Below are 21,430 nucleotides of genomic sequence, written 5' to 3' on the forward strand. Positions count from 1 at the left end.
CACACACACACACACACACACACACGCAGAGATGGGCAGTATTTGAAATACATGTATTTGAAATGTATTTTGTATTTTGTAATTTGTATTTGGCTGGGACGGAAAAAATTAGATGTCATTTCTATCAAGATACTTTCAGATCTAGTATTTTCTGTATTTCAAATACATAAAATACATCTGTTTTTATGTCATTTTATTCTCAAATTGACACATTTTAAACATTTACACAGGTTTACACCCTGGAATATTTAAATAAAAAACTAGAAAAATTTGCTCTTCGGACCACAGGTCTCCGCCAGGCCGGGCTCCTACCAAGGGGAACACTTTGGACACTTTGGAACTTCGGTCATACCCACTTGGGATGGGATCTGAAAAAAACTTAATACATCTTGATCACATGACCCCAGAGATAATGTTTAGCGCTGTGGCGCCGGCGCCTGTTTAATTAAATGACACTGTGCCCCCCCACTATTCAGTCCAGCAAAAAAATAATGTGACTTTTTTTTTTATTTTATTTTTTATAAATATATAATAATAAAATCAGTCCAGTCCCCCGCACCTCGCGACCACCGCGAGCGCGGTGATTTTTGTTTAAATGATGTGTCATGGAGATGGAGTTCTTCTAATTTTCATTAGAGCAACCTTTCCCTTAAATAGAAAGACAAAATTACCTCTGACATCTACACTTCATGGAGTACACTTTTTGAACCGAATTAACCCCCCAAAAAATTAACAAACCCACCCGGAAAAAAAAACGAACATTTTGTGCGCGAATATTCCATTCCAGCGCCTCTGGTGTAGCGGTTTGTGTGAGTTTTGAACAAAATATGTAGGAGTAGTAGCAAAAAGTGTGTTTTGAAGAAAAGGCTAAATGGCAGAAAATCTGGCACAGGTGTATGACCTACGGTTCAAGAGGTATAGGGCAAAACATGAATCTGCCTGTTATAGCGCCACCATGAGGCCGATTTGAAAATGTAGGGTGGCATTTCTTCCTTGGCCTAATGGGAATGTGTCTGCAAAGTGTCACGGCAATCGGATGTTGTGTTCATGAGGCATTTTGTTCAAAACGGACCACTCCTGCAAACTTTGGAAGCCAATCTTAGCCAATCAGGATGGAATATGAATTGGACAGATCTGTCTTGATCAAATGACTAAACTATAGAGATCAAGATTTGTGCGATGTTTGGACAAAATCTGTAGGAGAAAAAAAATATGTGTTCTGCAAAAATTGGCCTCCTGGTGGCGCTATAATGCCGATGTGAACATTTGGGGCAGAGGTTGCGCTCTGGTCTCCAGAGGTTGCGCTCTGGCCTCCAGAGAGCGTGCGTGCACAGTTTCACGCCAATCGGTCGGTCCAACGGTGCCGGAGATTAGCTGCTCACAGACAGACGGACACAGGACTGACAGGGGCAAAAACATAGTCTCGGCCATGCCTTCGGCCTGGAGACAATTGCGGAGACAATAATTTACTAAATAAGTTGTGTTATCTGTGCAGCCTTGTTTATGTGTATGTCCATGGAAACAACGACAAACACAGCCATAAGGTCTGGTTTCCTTATGCATTGAAGATAGTTTATCTTTTGTGATTACTACATACTGCATCCTATCCTATATTAAAATTGGCTAATGGGCCGGCCGGAGGGCGGACCTCTGACGTCAATCTGACTCAGGCATAACCATATAAGGAGTTCCAAATGCAGCTACACCCAAATATGTGTTGTCTAACCTCAATATGTCGTCATGGCATCAGCCGCAAACAAAATCAGTCAGCCCCATATATGGGCATGTACTGATGACATCAGCAATATCCATATATGGGTATAAAAGGGACAAGGACTGACCTATACAGACATCCGATTGTCCAGAGCCACAGATCCGACCGCTATGCCCATATGGTCAGGTGCATATACGGGACTGACCAAGGACTCGAAGGAGTGCGGTGCCCGCAACTAGTTCTTTTGAACGAATCGATCATGAACGACCCATCACTAAGGTCTGTGGAGGACGCACCATTTCCGTGTTGGAGGACGCACCATTTCCGTGTGCATGTGCGGGTGTAATGGCAATAGGCATCAACTTCCTTGATCGCCTCATACGAGTCGTACTGACGTCATACAGTAGTTATTGATAAACTTTGCGGTGTGCGACTATGGTAACATCCACTCTGTTGTCATCTGTGTAACGTTACCTGTGGTTTGTGTTGATGTCATAACTAGGCTTACCTTGCTACTACCTTTATTGTGGGATGATTGGGGTGTAATATGTCTGTATACTTTTATTAATCATTCATTGTGTCTTTACTGTGAGGTTACTCTTCTGTACCTACTGTACTTGTAACAGTCACAAATACAGGGCATAGAAGTTCTGTATCTGTGATTGTTACTGCTGTGCCGTATTTGGCGCCTGAATTTCCCCTGGAGGATCAATAAAGGTATCCATCTATCTGTCTGTCTGTCTATCCATCCATCCATCCATCCCATTGGCTTCACGGATAGGCCGAGCTTTGCGTCCCGTTTGTGCCCCTGCATAAAACTCCATTATTTTACAGGGTAAAGCACAAGCGTTTGCTCTGTCACAGAGGTCTCTCCAGCTCTTTAGTAAACAGAATACAGTACATTTTCAGGTTTTTGTCTGTATCCCGAAGTGTTCCCGGTGATGTTTGTGTGTCTGACGCATAGATATAGAAACCTAGATAATCACAGCGCGTTGACCACTGGCCAATAACAGCGCGTCTAACTGAGTAGTTGCTGCGCGGCTGCCCCTTAAAGGGTTAAGGGCTGGGTTACGAAAAGACCCACCACCACCTGCCTCTGATTGGCCTACCGAGCACGCCCTTCTGTGACACGCGGAAGCTTGCCTCCTCTAAAATGGTGACCGAGATACAAATGTCTCAGAGCCGAAGGAGGCGTCTACCTTTATATGTCTATGGTCTGGCGGCTCTGCTGTTCGTCAATGCGTTCGTCATCCCACGAGGGCTGCCCTCCCAGACACTTCAAAGTGGGCAACATGACAAACTGCTCGCCGTGGCTGAAGTGTCCGCACATCAAAGCGGAGGTGCGCAGGTTGAAACTGATCGGCCGGGGATGGGTGAAGTGGGTGTTCCTGTCAGAGTGGAGAGGTCAGAAGGTGGCGTTGTCCAAACTGACCTCTCTGGAGTTCTGGTGGGACTTCCTCCATAGTGTGTCCATGCTGCAGGCGCTGCAAGGCCCCCAGGTGGTGCAGCTGGTGGGCCTGTGCCCAGAGGAGCACATGATGGTCACTGAGTACCACCCACTGGGATCCATGGACAACCTGGACACTGTGCTGGCACAGGAGAGACACCGGCAGCACGACACCTGGCAGGTACGCCTGAGGTTGGCCGTGGACTACGTGTCCGCCCTCGACTACCTCCACGACAGCCCCGCGGGCACCCGTGTCATGTGCGACTCCAACTCGCCGGGACGGGCCCTCACCCAGTTCCTGCTGACCAGCGACTTCCACCTGGTGGTCAATGACCTTGACGCCCTGCCGGAGGTGGACGCCGCCAGGGGCCTGCTGACCAAATGCGGCGGACCGGCAGGTGACCGGCAGGTGATCGGGGACGAGGTGGCGCCGGAGCAGCACTGGCCGTTCGAGGGCCTGGCCTTCGACCACAAGCTCATGCCGGCCTACGACGAGAAGACAGACGTCTGGAAGATCCCGGGGGTGACGCGCCGCCTGATGGGGAGCGTGGCCGGGGGCGACGCGGTCCTCTCCCGCCTGTCCCGGGTCCACGCGGAGTGCAAGAGGACGGACCCCGCGCTGCGGGCCTCCGCCCGGGAGGTGCTGCGGGTCTACAGGCAGGTCTTCGACGACATGGTGTGAGACAGCGGCGGACCCCAGAGACACGCTGTGGTGCAGTGGTTCTACATTACATTACATTACATTACAGTCATTTAGCATCCAAAGCGACTTACAATAAGTGTATTCAACATAGGTAGGGAACGAAAACTACTAATCACCAGAAGTCTTTAGTGCATTTTCTGCAAAAACAAGCAACCAAGAGTATACCTAGCGCTAAGGTAAAAGTGCAATATATCAGCTACCTATTTCCTTAAACAGATGAGACAAAATAGCTAAATCAAATGAGCATGAGCTAAAACAAATAAGTGTATCGACTAAACAAGATCCAATAAACAATACAGCAATAGAAAACAAGCGTTCGTACAACTAGTTAACAACAAGTACAACCTTTTTCTACAACCTTTTCAGGCTGCGACCCCCCCAAAAGAATCATATTTGAACTGGGAACCCCTCCATTTTGTTTGACACCATTCTACAGATAAATATTGTGAAAATAGCAGATCTACAACACACACACACACACACACACACACACACACACAAGCACGCACGTACGTACGTACACCTCCTCTGAGAAGTTCCCTGGACTCTCTTTCTTCCTCTTATCAAATAATACTTCCTTTTTCATTCAGCTTCATAAACAACTACGTCTTTTTGTTTGTCATTTTGCTGCAGTGTCGTACATATGGGTGCATCGTATAGATTTTCATCATCAGTCGAGGTTCATAAGCAGCTGTGTGTGTGTGTGTGTGTGTGTGTGTGTGTGTGTGTGTGTGTGCGTGTGCGTGTGTCCGCCCGACCGCCCGCGTAAAATGACACTCCTCTTGATAAATGGTACTTGACCTCTGCAAGCCTTGTTCCTGTATGCCTTGGAGTAACGGAAGCACACACACACACACACACGCACACGCGCACACACGCACACACACACAAAGGCAGAGTAACATGCCACAAGATGACAATAGCACACGTCTAAGATTAAATGCTCTCCGATCAACCTTGATAGCTTAAATGAAGAAAAAGACAACGCTTTTTTTACTGACACTCACTGATGCTCTCCAAACAGCTTCCTGGTGCAACGCTCTGTCACAGCGTTGCCCTGCCGAAGTCACTCTTTTGTTCCATGATTAATGACACCCAGCAACAGTTATGGTGGCATTAACAATTAGCTGGAGCTGTCAAGCAGTCAGTCTAAGATGGCTGACTAATTGAGAGGCCGGTTGGTCATTGTGTCTGGAGTCTGGACATAGGGGCTGGTAGAAGCAGGGAACACATCTCCTGCTTTCATCTCCTTCCTATAGGCAGTTGTTGAAAGTAACTAAGTACATCTACTTAAGTACAATTTTGAGGTATTTGTACTTTACTTGAGTATTTCCAATGTCCTATACTTTTACTTCTACTCCACTACATCTCAGAGGCAAATATTGTACTTTTACTCCACTACAATTATTTGAAAACTTTAGTTACTAGTTACTTTTCAGATATCAATTATTATATTATGAAACATACTTTAATCACTTTAGCCCTATTTTATACGTAGGCTATTTGAAAATAGCCGATCTACAAGCTCACAGCAATCGCGATGCGACGCGTTGTGAGCTTGTAGATCTGCTATTTTCAAATATTTAGTACTTTTACTTTTGGTACTTTAAGTACATTTTGATGCCAATACTTTTGTACTTTTACTCGAGTAAATTTTGAATTCTGGACTTTTACTTGTAACAGAGTATTTCTATATTGCAGTATATGTACTTTTACTTAAGTAAAGAATTTGAGTACTTTTTCCATCACTGCCTATAGGACTCTTCTAACACCGCCTGAGAAAAGTGAGCGCACTATCGGACGGGGCAGGGCGGAGCGAGAAAAAAACAGGGGGGTTCAATTGGCTCATGAAGCCACAGTGAACTTTATGCACATTCTCGTCTTATTAACTCTTTGACTGCCAGAGTATTTTCATAAAGAACTCCCCCAGTGCCAGCGATTTTCGTGTTTTTTGTTGTTGTTATTTTGTTGTAATGTAGTTTGTCTAGCTGCGGTTTTGAACACATACGATGCGATGGTTCCACCAGCAGATAGCAGCAAATAGACACCTTCATCAGCTCGCTGACTCGCTGCCCCCCCCCCCCCCACCCCCCAACAGAGTCAAACAGTCAAATACGTCAAACCGGATGTGACGTGTTCTCAGATTCTCCGATCGGCCAAAATTACGATGTGATACACGACGGCGATGACTGTTCGTCACCCAGACTATAGATTATAGAAGTGGACCTCTCCGTGTTTTATACCGTGTGAAAAACCGTGTGTTTCCCTATTCTGGCCGAAAATGACCGGGGAAAAAAAATGAAAACCGGAAACGGAATCTGCGTCATGAAACCGGATGCAGGTGTGGGTGAAGTAAGTGGCACTCGAAACCTAGAATGAAAAATAAGCAGAATAGCGCGATCAGAGATTAAACAATGAACGCGCGTCTAACGCGTCGACGGCCAACTGGACAAACTAGCAATTGACGCGTTATCGAGTCAACCGCAGTCAAAGAGTTAATGGTGTGCGTTCTCCTAGAGGTTTCACAGTTCATGGTGCACGTTTTCCTAGAGGTTTCACAGTATATGGAGATAATAAAGTGTAGACAAATGCAAATAATACTCAGTGGCCTTGAACCAAGGCCACTGAGTATTTTTTTGTGCTATTTTTTATGTGCTATTTTTTTGTGCAAATTTTTTGTGCAATTTTTTTGTGCTATTTTTTAGTTGGAATCCTGAAAAGTTACATTTTTATTTAATTTCAAATGCATTTAATTATACTTATGTTAACTTAAATACAAATACATTGGACATAAAAAAGACAATAGAATTTTAAGATTTTTTGGTTATGACTTTATTTAGAGAGGGATAGGGAAAGTAGGCTGACAGGAAATGGGGAGAGAGATGGGGTGTGACATGCAGAAAAGGTCATCGGGATCGGGAGTCGAACCCGCGACACGCTATCAGGCTGGCATTGCAGCCTAGGGTGCCTGGACCGTCACGCTACGGCCCAGGCCAAGACAATAGAATTTTAATACTAGACATTACTCTACTAATATAGACTGAAGTAATTAAAGCGGGTCATGTTTGCATGTTTGGAATTGTAACAGCTGAAATCAATAATATATCGGTATTCCGATATTAACCTGCAGGCCGCATTAAGTGAAGGTGGGGGCCGCATGTGGCCCCCGGGCCGCCAGTTGCCCATGTATAGCGTCATGTCCAGGGGGTGTACTTTTACATCATGGCTGGGGATGCATTTGTACATCAAGCCGCCTCACGCTACATAAACAGGAGATAGGCTCAGCAAGGTTTACTAAATGCAACTAGAGTGAGACACGTTGAGCCTGCACACTTATTGTACGTCTACATAAAGTGAGTTTTTTTTGTCCTCTTCTATTCCACTCTACAGTAGTTCTAAATGGTTGTTCTTCATGGTTCTTTGGGTGGTTGAGGTATTCCATACAAAGAATGATAACGAACCAAAGAAACCCTCATAGTGCTAACTATAGTTAGCGCTATTTATTTTCTAGTGTTTGCAGTCAACACAATATGGCTGTAAAAGACCAGCGTTAATAAAGTGCGTCCAGTCGGGCTGTTAGCAGACACCTGCGAGGCCACACAGCCACACAGTGACTCCCTCAAAAGGCTGCTATCAGTGGAGGCCATGGGAAGATTCCCATATGCACGGCTGCAGCAGCAGCAAACCGTGGCTCCTCATGAAAGACTTTTGGCCCCGAAGGCAGGGAGGGAGGCCCCCAGACTCCACAGAGAATAAAGTCGATTGTTCCCCTTCGCTGAAAAGCCAAAAAGCCCAGGAGGTGTGGCAGCTCCGCACGCGAGTGCACGCACGCACACACACACAGTGTGTGTGTATGTGTCTAACATTATTTGACAGATTTCAGACGTTATGAAAAACAACCCGTCTCTCTTTCCACCCACCAGTGACCTGTCACGCTCCCATCAGGCCCCCCCGATGTCGCAGGCCATTGTTTGGGCTCCCAGAGTTCAAAGCGGAACCCTTCAGGGGTCACTCAGTGTGTGTTGACAGCGTGTCATAAAATTAGCCTTCGTTACTAAACAGGTTTCAATCAGCTGAAAAGCCCGAGCCAAGACCTACTGCTCATCAACATTCCCAGTCACTTATAAAAAACCCACTTCTCATCACCCAGCATCCCCATTCACTTATGACGGGGATCCTTTGGTGGTCCACAGACTATTCGCTGGTGGTCCGCGACGTGGAATATATACCATAATATTCACAACCATTATGAAGCTTCAGAACAGCTCCCTTAGTCCAAGTTTCAGTCGACCAGATGATCTTGATGGGTTGTTGAGTCGATTCAAAACAACCATTCACTCCGTCCGACAAAAGCCGCCGAGTGGCACAGCGCAAATTGATATGCTGTAGGAATGGCCCTGGCTGTATATCATTCTAGGCTATTACTAGGCTACGATTAAACCACGGCTGACAAGACAAGACAGATTTTGATAATGAGTTTTGGAAGTGAAGCCAAGAGACAGAAGACATGCTGCTTTCATACAGAATGGGAAGATTTTTTTTTTCTTCGCATTGAATGGAAAATGCATTTGCTGTGTTTTTTTGCTGAACCAGCTTCGCAGTAACTTCACAAAGTTGGTTCGTAAAGTAAATGCGACCACAGCAGCTTCCTATCATGTGCGTTGCATTCTCGCCAAACACAAGAAATAATTGCGGCGTGGCGACATATTAAAGGGGGCATTGCATTCAGACTTTCTGAAGCAATCCATGCCCGCGGGGTATGAACATTTGGATGAAACACAGTGTCTGATGGATTCACAATTGAACTGAAATTGCAGTTGGAAGTGAAATAGAAATGTATTTTGTACTGTAGCATCACAGTAAAGAAACAACAAACAGAAGCCAATCATATTTGAATGATGTCCCCTTCTTTCATAGACCACAGCATGTCAGGGAGAGCGCAAGGAAGGGTGCAAGAACGTTGGACTTTCTTTTGGCCATAACAAAGTCTGAAAAATAAGGTGACAAGAGAAGAGGTTCAATTCACATCTTCCATTGTTGAGCATCTTCCCTCGCAAGTCTGCAAACAGACTTGAACGCTATTTAAAAAGATGTTTCCAGATACAGAAATAGCAAAACACTATGCTTGCTAATCGACTTATCAAGAGGGAAGGCATCAATGTTCAATATGGCAGTGGAGCCTGAGTGCTCATGTGACGTTTCCCCATGTATCCCCACCTCCAGCTGACATAGAGCACCGAAGTCCTGATGTCACTCGTTCATCCCCAGGTTTGCGGAAGTAATTTCTCTATGGAGAATAACATTGGGTCATCTTAGAATCGTCTCATATAAGAATTGTGGTCCAAAAATAAACACCGCGTGTCGGCGTTATTGTCAGGGAGGAGGTTCTGTATCGTTTATGATAGTCAGTCACTTATATTTGATACAGTCTGTTTCTGGCGAAAATGTAACTAATTCGGCGGAAGTAACATTAGCGTTTTCTCACCGTCAGTTGATGCTTCATATCAACCCGATAAGAGTCAACCCGCCGGGGTCATTTGTTTATTTTTGGAACACAGTTCTTATTTGACGCGATATTAAATACGTCTATGGGATTCAGAACGGGGGTGGAAAACTGCGAACCAGGTAACAAAGGATGTGTAAATGACGTCAGACTTCGGCGGTCTATTATTGTCTCACCAACCAGCTCAGCCTCCAGCTACACCCCCCAAATACTGGCCCTCAGTCCAATAGAGCAGTGGTTTTCAACCCTTTTCATATCAAGGTCCATTATTTATTCGTAGTTGAAGTTTCAATAAAATAAAATTAAAAGTGCTCAAGAAAAATAGCACTCAAGAATAATAACAAACTGCTTTGATTTACGAATGGACAATTTCTATAATACACAAAACATGTAAATGGTGTTGTTGTTTGTGGTGGTGGTAGTAGTAGTAGGTAGTGTTAGTAGCACTAATACTAATAGTATAAGTTGTACTAATATTAAAACACACACATATACTACTCTTTCCCCGTAAAGTCAACCCCCCCATTGTCTCGCCTGATTTGGCAAATGCCCCCATTTCTCCATGACATGGCTTGGTCTTCCCACTGACTTTCCACTGAAGTGACAATGGCAGGCCCTCTGGAATTGTCAGATGTCTTATCTGTACAATAGTAGAAGCAGTTTTTGGTCCAGGATTTATAAATATTTGCATTATTCCCTGCAGCTGTTTTGTTTAGGATGTTAGCAAAAACAGGCGCTACATTTTTTTGAGGCTAGCTGGAGAATCAAAGCACACATTCCAGTTTGACCCGGTTCTTGCATTCATGTCAGTTAGCAATGAAAATTGTATTTAAATATAAAACATGTGCAAAGGTCACAGATTTACGAATATTTTATACAACGTTGATGAGCTCGTGTTGCTGGCAATGTAAAGTGCGTGTTTGCTGTGGGCTGCATTCTGTGAGAGAGAGAGAGAGAGAGAGAGAGAGAGAGAGAGAGAGAGAGAGAGAGAGAGAGAGAGAGAGAGAGAGAGAGAGAGAGAGGGGAAACATTTGAGAGATAGAAAGAGATACAGAGAGAGAGGCTGTATAATGCATAATGCTTATAAGTGTGTCTGTGTCCATTTGAACAAGAAAGGTTGAGCGAATCTTCGATGATGCATGCATGCGTGCGTGTGTGTGTGTGTGTGTGTGTGTGTGTGTGTGTGTGTGTGTTAGTTAGAGAGAGAGAGAGAGAGAGAGAGAGAGAGAGAGAGAGAGAGAGAGATCCACAGCATGGAAGGCTCAAGAGAGAGGCTTAGAGGCACACAAGCGAGCTGGTACGCATACACATGCACACAACATACTGTACATATTATTTCAGATAGATGAAGCGCACGCACGCGCACACACACACACACACACACACACACACACACACACACACACACACACACACACAGCGCAGCAGCAGAAGTCAGTAGTAGTGTGAGAGCAGGGAGGCAGTTAGCATCAGGCTGATGATGACATGCAGCGAAAACATTAACATAATAATTAGTGTCTTGTAATTGTTTCATTAAAACCAGTTGTTCCATTTCCCGTCTCCTTCTCCCACAAGACTCCACACACTATTTGGACGCCGGCCAGTGGGAGAGAGAGAGGGGCGGAGCCCACCGCGGCGTCCGCGCACACATTGCCTCTGTGTGCATGGCAGCGTGTCTGCCGTGCACGCTCAAGATATACCTCTCCTTTTTAGTTTTTTTTTCCACCGGGGTACACGATTAGGGCAGGGGTATTCAAACATTTTCAGACCAAGGACCCCTTAGCTGAGAGAGAGATGAAGCAGGGACCCCACACTTCATGATATAGCATACAATTGTGTTGCAGATTAAACATTTTCATAGATTTCTTAGCAGTGTTGATTTCGCTCACAACGTGTCGCAGCGCGACACGTTGTGAGCTTGTAGATCGGCTATTTTCAGCATGCAACCAAGTGTAGAATCAGGCATTATGATGCCATCAAGGCACCGCCAAAATACATTTTAGTTGACTAAATCAACTGTAGATTTAGTCGACTAAAACTAGACAAAAACTAAAACATTTCAGATGACTAAAATATCACTATTAAAACTAAATGGAATTTTATTCAAAATACTAATGACTAATAGTCAGGGGATATTAGCAGAAAGATTTCCAATCTTGGAATAAATTCCTTACCAAAAAAAATCTTCACCAATGTGTTTGTAAAGGTGTCTAGTAACACATCTCACAAAGACTGAAATTCAGTTTCCCTAGGAGAATTTTTGACAGCTGCTGAAAGTTGGGGTACCCACCATTTCCCTGCATTTCCATGCAGGGCAAAAAAAAACAAATTTTAATTCTGTTTTAAGTAGCATGTGAGGGGTCAAACTAGGGTGTTTTTATGATTCTGAATCCATTGCAAGCATTTGTTTTGCACCAAAACCACTCCTTGGGCTACAAACAGCCCAATCTCAATGGGCTTTTTACACAAAAAGTATACCTGGACAAGGATGGCTATGGCCGTTTTTAGCCCAAGGAGTGGTTTTGCTGCAAAACAAATGCTTGCAATGGATTCAGAATCATAAAAACACCCTAGTTTGACCCCTCACATGCTACTTAAAACAGAATTAAAATTTGATTTTTTTGGCCCTGCATGGAAATGCAGGGAAATGGTGGGTAACCCAACTTTCAGCAGCTGTCAAAAATTCTCCTAGGGAAACTGAATTTCAGTCTTTGTGAGATGTGTTACTAGACACCTTTACAAACACATTGGTGAAGTTTGTTTTTGGTAAGGAATTTATTCCAAGATTGGAAATCTTTCTGCTAATATCCCCTGACTATAAAGCTAAATCTAAATTTGCTGTCAAAATCAACACTGTTTCATAGATAGCTTCATCCATCAGATGTATATATATATTTTTTTGTTTTCTTTTTATTTTCTTTTTTTTCTTTTTTTACTTTTTCCACACAGAACCAGGAGATAACATGCATACAAACTGGCTCAATAGCGCCAAACAGGACAATGTGGTATTGCAGGTGAAAGTGCTTTATAAGCCAGAGAGAAGTTAGTTGGAATTAGTATATCTGAGGCTTGATTTAGGCTCAAACCTTTTGAAAAACGTTTGAGGGACATACACAATATGATATTAAATATATATATATTTTTTTATATTCATGGTGTAGATCCTTTAACCACTCGATGCCTAGCATCCGTTTTCTGGGGGGTTTCGCGGCGCACTGTGCACTTGTAGATCGGTTATTTCCGGCTATTTCCAAAGAGATTTGGTGTAGATGGGGGGGAGGGTGCGTACGTACTGAGGGTTTAAAAGGGTAAATGTTTGAAAATACACATTAACATGAATCAGTAGTAACCTGATTCATGTTAATGTGAATATATTAATAAGAAACATGTGTAAACAAGCAACAAAACACATTCATTTACGAAACACTGACTGGTGCTGTCAAACAAGTCTATCTATCTCAGAAGTGGTCCTTGGCCTGCAAAAAAAAAGCTCAACCTATTCTTAAACATACAGACTAGGGCATTATATTACTTCTCTCTTTTTAATATACAGTATATATTTTACACTTCATCATACAGCGGTGACGCACACAAATAGTCGAGGCTGTTATGAGGAGTGCGTGATGACTTGAGAATGCAATATGACCAAACGGCAGCGTATTTTAAAATGAACTGTACTTGTCATTGTCTCAAACTGCAAAGAAGGGGCCTACAGCGGTGTCACACACACACACACACGCACACGCACACACACACACACACACACGCACACACGCACACATTTCGTTGTTGTCGGGCAGAAAACTCTTATCTCCACCATCCACCTCCATTTTAACTGTGTTTTTTTGTAAATTAATGCCCTACTTGATCATACTACAGCATCACACAAAAGTATCAAATGTATCATTTGGAGCTTGCAGATCTACTACTTTTGCTGTTTTTGAATTTGAATCCTGTGAAGTATCAGTTTTGGACATGAGCTTTCCATCCGACAGCGACAATTTGTGCTTTTTCCTCTCTTCAAAGTAACGAGTGTGTCTCCTCCTCCGAACGTCATAACGCCAAACAGCATAATCAAGACGAATGCTTCGGAATGCAACGCGTTTTTTTTTTCTTTCTTCCTACTTCTCTCGGTATGTGATGAGGAAGGACACATGCTACATCACATGGGCGCACTTAACCCATTAAGACCGGGAACGTATCTTTGAGTCATTTTTAGATTTCTTTGGCTATTCAAAAATTGTCAAACTTTGTGCAAATCTTTGAATATATATGTTTTTTAAAGCAACATTTTTTAACTCAAATCTTTGCTTCTGGGGATTCTACAAATGTCTTCTAAATCCTAACAGTTTTTTTTAAACTTATGTTGTTATATATCATTGGTGCTCAAACCTTTTGTCAAGGCCGCGGACCCCCATCTCAAAATATTTAGTTCCAGGGACCTCCGGAAGCGAAGATTTGAGTTACAAATGTTCGCTTAAAAAATATATATATATTCAAAGATTTGCACACATTTTAATTTTTTTCAAAAATAGCAGATCTACAAGCTCATATAAGCTTGTTATCTGCTATTTTTGAATGGCCAAAGCAATCAAAAATGACACAGATACTCTCCCAGACGTAAAGGGTTAACACGTTATTTACATTTTCTCCCCCTTGGTTGGCAGCTTTGGTATAAACGCATTGACTCACGCTGACATTGTTTGCTATCAACTTATTGGATCTTAGAGGGGGGGAAAAGGCAGGTCGGGAGGGGGGGGAGGCTGGCGGTCCAATATCAGATGGTGCGCAGTGTAAAACACTGATGAATGTGAGGAACGCAGATTTGTTTGTTTTGTTTGTTTCTGATGGAAGTGGATTAGCCCTCTCCCTCTCTCTTTCTGTGCGTCTTAGGAGAAAGAATGAACAAAATGCAGCTAAGAGTGATTGGGCGTCGAGTGCGTGAAGCAATTGACGAGAGAGAGAGAGAGAGAGAAAACGTTATTAATCACCTTCCTGACTCTTTGGTAGTACGCTGGTCATGTTTGTGTTGTATTCTCGAAAATTATTGCCATTGTTGCGACTTATATTCAAATATGTATGCTATCACATGTTCGGTTTGGGTGGGGATGGGGGTGAAGCAACTTTCACGAAATCACGTCCATTCGTCATTCGTGTGCGGGGGCTGACAGACACATGTAGACTCGTTTGTTTGACATTTTGAATAGCAAACGTGTTTTTTCTTTGAAATGAGGTGTTGGTTTAAATGATCGCCTGTTTTGTTGCAATTGAAATATCTTCCTCATATTCGACCTCCCCCCTCTCTCTCTCTCTATTCCTCTCTCTCTCTCTCTATCTCTATCTCTCTCTCTCGCATCACTCATTTCACACCAGCATTTGGGTCAATTATCAGTGCATTCAGAGTCGTGCTTGACAACACAGTTGAAGGAGAACATTTGTACGGCCACGCGGTCACGACACAGGAATACAGATGCAATAATGTTCTGCAGAGTATCAACACCATGCCTTATTGCTTTACTTATTCCTGTTTCATGTGCAATTCTTGGAAATCTATGTGTGTGTGTGTGTATACATGTGAATAGTAACATGACCTCCTAAAGTATGTGGATATCTGCATACAAATGTGAGCACTTATATGCTACTTGCCTTGGAGTGTGTGTGTGTGTGTGTGTGTGTGTGTGTGTGTGTGTGTGTGTGTGTGTGTGTGTGTGTGTGTGTGTGTGTGTGTGTGTGTGTGTGTGTGTGTGTGTGTGTGTGTGAGTGTGTTTCCTCCCAAGCGCTGCTGATAAGAGCGTAATCCTGTGTTTTCATGTCTCTCTCTAGCGTACCTTGAATGTGGTTTCTTTCAACTTAAAGGCGTTTGTGTGGAGAGGAGCTCTCTCTCTCTCCCCTTCTCTCGCTCTCTTTCTCTCTCTTTCTCTCTCTCCCCTTCTCCCGCTCTCTCTCTCTCCTTCTCTCTCTCTCTCTCTCGCTCTCTCTCTCTCTCTCTCTGCAGGAGAACAAAGACACTCTGCATCCAATCTCCCTTTCGCTCTCTGCATATGGAAAGTACTTGCTCGGCCCTCAGACACTCACACGCGCAGAGAGAGAGAGAGAGAGAGAGAGAGAGAGAGAGAGAGAGAGAGAGAGAGAGAGAGAGAGAGAGAGAGAGAGAGAGAGAGAGAGAGAGAGAGAATTTACCAGAACTATCTGTCATTGAGAGGGTGGCCCTGGGGTTACGCAGGGTTGAGGCTGTTTGGACATTCATCCTGCAACTATGAGTCATACACACACACACACACACGCGCACGCTCACACATTATACGGGCACCAAACTCTGCTCTGCAGCAGTGCAAACAGACTATATTTTTGTGTCACAGAAGCTATATTGTGTTTGCGTTGGACCTTTGGTGTATAGATTCTCAACATGGGGGCGATGGACCCCCAGGGAACCTTAAGGGGCTTCCATGGGGTCCCCAGCTGAATGATAGTTGTTTTAAACTTCACCATTATGTGTAAATTGAACTAGAAAATATACAATAACGTCTATTTTGATCGGAGTGTAACTGTCTAGCGGATAGACAATAGAGAGGATAGAGGTAGAGTCAGAGCAAAGGGAAGATATAGAAAAACTGGTTAAATAACAACTAAGGATGCAGGATATGCATACATGTAGTGTATGTGAGAGCAGATACATATACAGATACAATTACATTTTTTTGACGATTCAATGTATCCCCTGAGCAAGCAGGCCATCTCTATTAGCTCAATGGTAAAACATTCAGCACTTAAGCAGGAAACCAGGTTCAAATCCGGGGTAGAACAGGAAAGTTACATAGGGCCGCTTTAAACAAAATAGTTTGATTATGGGCAATAATATAATAATGTTTCTGATGTTCAAATCTATATTTGGAAACTCTTGCTACTGTAATAAAACAACTCCAGATAGTATATTTTCAGAGTGTCGGACTAATGGGATTTTAGTCCAAAGGGAACAATTAGCAGGCCCTGAAGCGATTCACATAGAATCTTCTTAAGATGCATTATCATTTATAATGAATCCATGTCTGGACTCTGCAAGTGATCTTAAGGATATCAGTCCAACATAAAAGATAAACAAAATGCAATCATTTCTATTTTCGAATGGGCACCTTAAAGGGTCCAAATGAAAGATTTCAAACTCTGAGCCTGAATTAATATTTAATTCCCAAAAGGTTCATTCCAAAGTTATTAACTTTGTGGACACAACATATGGGTCTTGTGCCTACAGCTTCGTTAAGTTGTGACCATGACATACAGATCTCGTTCCCACACCTAATTAAGTTGTGTGTTTTGTAACAAACAACTTTATTTCACTTCTGGGGCTCCGTAGAGAACTTTGAAATATAAAATAGAATAGTTTTAAATGATAATTTGCACAGTGTCTGAATGAAATGTATACACTAAGGGTTGTACTGTGCTACTGTGTCCTGGTTGAACCATTGCTTGGAGAGTGTTTTGGCCCTGGCTGGCTGTCTGTGCTGTCATGGGACATCCTGGCTCACACACCACCAATGGCTTGTCCTCAAACCATGGGACAGATGCTCTCTCCTCTCTGCTTGTCTGTCTGTCTGTCTTTCATTCTTTCTTGCTGCCCAGCTGGCACACTCCATCTGTTTCTCAGAGTAGGCGAAGGGTTACTTGACACCTCTAATAGTACTCTTCACCTCCTCACACGTATACACACACGGTATATGCACACACGATATACGTACAAGCTCACACCTTAACTTTATCAGCTCTAAGTTAATATCTACAATTTAACCATATATATATGAATTGAATGAATACATAATATGAAGTCATCTCTGCTCGGGGGTATGATGCTGCCAGTTCAGGTGCCACAGGTTTTAAGCAGGATTCTGGACTATGTGGTTATAGCTTTTTTCCCCAACATTTTTTGTCTTTAGTAAAAAATAAAATTGGGGGGAAAAGTAGCTCCATAATGTCAGGTTCTCAGGAACGAAGAAAAACTACCTTATTCGAATCAACCACTGTGGCATTGTTGTAGATTCTCACAGGAAGGCCTGGTCTTGATATTGGAATTTTAGCAGCCCATAACACTGGATGAATTTCAAGGGATATCAAATTGTGTAAAATTATTGTGTATCAAATAATGTAAAAAGAGAGACAAAAAATGACGGCAATGGCTAACATAGTTTGAACCTGACAATACTGATTTGGCTTCCACAAACTATAAAATGTGTGTGTGTGTGTGTGTGTGTGTGTGTGTGCGTGTGCCCATTCACACTACACTGTAGCTTGTAGCAAGTGTCGTGGTGTAAGTGTAGGGCTGTAGTCGAGACCACCTAAAGCGAGTCCAAGTCAGTACCAAGTCCGAGGGGGGGCGAGTCCGAGTCAAGACCGCGCTATGACAGGCCACAGGAAACTTTGCACACTCCCTAGAGGCCAAGGAAAAACCCTTGCCCTGCATTTTTCACATCTGCCTGTTAGAGCACCACCAGGAGGCTGACTTTTGTAAAACAAATTTGTTGCTATTAGTCCTTCAGATTCTATCCAAAAATCACGCAAATCAGTACACAGTATCTCTATAGTCATGTGATCAAGACGGATGTGTCCGATATTTCATATTGCATCCTAATTTGCTAACATTAGCTTCCAAAGTTTGCAGGATAGATCAGTTTGGAACAAAATGCCTCAAATCATGAACGCAGCATGCGATTTCCGTGAAATTTTCCACACACATTCCCACTAGAGAGGAAGAAATGCCGCCCTTTTCACATTGGCCTGTTATAGTGCCACCAGGAAGCAACAATAACCTACCTGACCTGGCGGAGACCTGTGCTCCGAGGAACTTTTTCTAGTTTTGTTTTGTTTTTATTTTGACATTTAAAACATTCTTTGCATCTTTTAATGAATGGCAGAGCAATTAGCTATTTAGATATTTTTTACTGAATTAATTACATCTCAATGGTAAACCTAGACCAAACAACAATGACCAAATTGACCAATGAGCCATTATCATCATTACACATTAATGTTCCTTACAGACAGAACAATGAAAACTACTCCCCTTTAATGACAAGGAGCCATCATTACATAGCACATCGATATGTGCTACTTTAATGACTGAATTACATGTGAATGGTAAAGTTATTGACCAACCAAGTCTCACACAATGAATCAGTGTTTCAAACACTGGTGAGACATTCGATTTAAACGCACTGTCATTCAATATGCGTTTGCATCTTCAGTTTTAAAATATGTAAACGTCATAATAACAGGCTACAGTAGTTATATATATATATATTTTTTAAAGCAGATCTACAAGCTCACAATGCGTCCCATGATGCATTGTGACCAGGCCTGGAATTTCATCATTTTAGGCCAGGGGCAAGGCCACTTGGCCTTTTGTCATTTTCTAGGGCACAAAGGCCAAATGCCAGGGCATTTTTTTTAAAGTCCACGGACATAATGAATTTAATTTGAAGGTTAAGGATGATTTTATTTTAATATAGTACAAGAATAGTATAACTATCTGTGTAATATAACCCATATTGGCAAATGACCAATATTTGTACTAAGTTATATTGGTCTCAATATTTGTCACATTCAGCCCTGGACTTCACTGACTGAAGTAGGGGTCATATGAATCACATTAGATTCACAGATTTTATGTATTTTCCCCACAAATTATTTTCATTCAAATTAAATGTGATTGAACTTGCACTAACAATGACTTTAGTTGATTTTGCACTATTTAAAATATAATATTTCTTAATTATTAATAATTGAAGCTTGTAGATTGGCTATTTTCACCAGTTTTTAAATAATAATAAAAAAAAGGAACATACAAGGTTTCCACCCAACAGCGACGGTACTGTATCAGTACATGAGTCAGTTTTAGCATATTTCATTCTAATTGGCTACGATGACTGCCTATGAATTTCATGGCCTGGGTAGGTAAACCTGGCCTGGCGGAGATATGCCCTGTTGCGCACAGCAGAACAACAGGTGAAGGCAATGAACTTAAACAAGGACTGTCACATAGCTGAAATAAACTTTACATTTAGATCATTGTTGACAAACAAACAGAACATGGATGTTGTTTGCAAAAGGATTATTTATTTCTTGTCCATTTGTTTGTGAGGTGAGATCACAGCTTCTCTCTACTTTTGTGTGATATTGATAGCCTATAACTTTGAATTTGTTTGCAGTTCATTTCTATTGCTTACTGGATATTAATACTAATAATTTTGGGATTTCGCTGTATTTTGTCAAATGTATTAATCTATATTTTTCTGTTGATCAAGCCTCGGGTTTTGTGATTAGATGCGCACACGCGCTGTCAGCCACTGGCAATCAATAATGTGCGCAAGGAAACCTTACTGAAAGCCGTCTCTAATCATCTTTAGAGAATCTCGTTTATTAAAACAACCACAGGCTACACAGTGAACACACAATAAATAAATAAATAAACACCTGGAAAGCTTGCGCTGTTAGTGGAAATAATTTAAAAATAAAATAAACTAGAGGGACATGGCAGAGTGTGTTCTGCTGCTGCTGCTGCGCTGTCAACCACGAGATGATGCGCTCCAAGACAGCTGTCCATAAGCGCCAGACAGCTCTCTTAGAATGTTAATGTGAATAGGCTCCTCATAATATGGGTATAATAAAATAATTTTTTGCATTGTAGTGACTTGGTCTTGGACTCGAGTGGACTCGGTGGGGGCAGAGTCCCGAGTCCCTTAGTCCGAGTCCGAGTCAAGACCGAGTGAAATTATGGGCGAGACCGAGACAAGACCGAGTCAAATTATGGGCGAGACCGAGACAAGACCGAGTAAATCAAAAAGCGGTCTCGAGACCGGTCTCGAGACCGAGACCGGTCTCGAGTACTACAGCCCTATGTAAGTGTAATCATATTCAAAATCACATTCATAATCAGATTCATAATCACATTCCAGCCATGTCATCTGTTCCTCGTACACCAATGAGACGATGAGAGCTGATTGTGTCTCATCACAGCATGGCTTCAAGCGTGACATCATGCTTAACCTCATGAGTGTATTACACAGTATAATTATAATAATAATAATAATTATAATAATAATAATAATAATAATACACATTTTAAGAGTAGAGTCACACAGTGCATAAGACATCACAACACAAGACATAAACCAATAAACATGACAGGCTTGTTGTGCCTATATAACAGAAGAAGTCGCAACTTAAGATATATGATTGCCTTAACAACAGTGGTGGAAAAAGTACTCAAATGTTTTACTTAAGTAAAAGTATTGATACTGCAATGTAGAAGTACTCTGTTACAAGTAAAAGTCCGGAATTCAACATTTACTTGAGTAAAAGTACAAAAGTATTGGAATCAAAATGTACTTAAAGTACCAAAAGTAAAAGTACTAAAATGTTTGAAAATAGCAGATCTACCATTTCACAACGTGTCGCGTGTGAGCTTGTAGATCTGCTTTTTTCAAATAGCCTAGGTATAAAATAGGACTAAAGTGGTTAATGGAAAGTATCTCAAAATTGTACTTAAGTACTAGTACTTGAGTAAATGTACTTAGTTACTTTACACCACTGCTTAACAACAGATAAAAAGAAAGATAAGTTCAAACTGCAAGAGTTGGGGGTTAAAAGCCCCTTTGTAAAGGGTTTTCAGAAGCGATTTAAAACGAGGCACTGAGTCGGCAAGCCTGATATCCTCGGGCAGGGCATTCCAGAGTGTCGGAGCTTGATTGGCAAAGGCTCGGTCTCTACATATAACTCTCTACGTAACTTTAATGTCCTACCAGTACGGCTGGGCAAAATATATCAAAATATATCAAATTCACGCCGCTCAGTCAAGAGGCAACCCCTCTTGGCCAGAGGAGATATCGGGTTTATGAGCTTCAGGCAACCAGTAGGTGCCCTTGTCCTACCCGACATCAAGGTCTAAATGAGTGCTAGTTTTCCTAAGCTGCACTGTAACACAGCTGTTTACAAATTCCCTTTATTCCCTCTTAATTGTACATACATTATTTAGTTTTGACTGTTTTGCTCCACTTTTGCTTTGGCAATGTAAAT

At 42.4% G+C, this 21,430-nt stretch overlaps 1 protein-coding gene across 1 annotated transcript; it reads left to right on the forward strand.

Moving 5' to 3' along the window:
* Positions 1-2,952: 2,952 nt before the first annotated feature.
* On the forward strand, positions 2,953-3,843 carry LOC308080601 (protein O-mannose kinase-like; the record flags this gene model as incomplete). Its single annotated transcript, XM_080422495.1, has 1 exon — positions 2,953-3,843. The coding sequence occupies one exon, from the start codon at positions 2,953-2,955 to the stop codon at positions 3,841-3,843; it is 891 nt and encodes a 296-aa protein (XP_080278621.1).
* Positions 3,844-21,430: the final 17,587 nt, after the last annotated feature.

The sequence above is a fragment of the Gymnoscopelus braueri genome (genome assembly GCF_963280865.1).
Source record: "Gymnoscopelus braueri genome assembly, chromosome: 24".
NCBI classification, from domain to species: Eukaryota; Metazoa; Chordata; class Actinopteri; order Myctophiformes; family Myctophidae; genus Gymnoscopelus; species Gymnoscopelus braueri.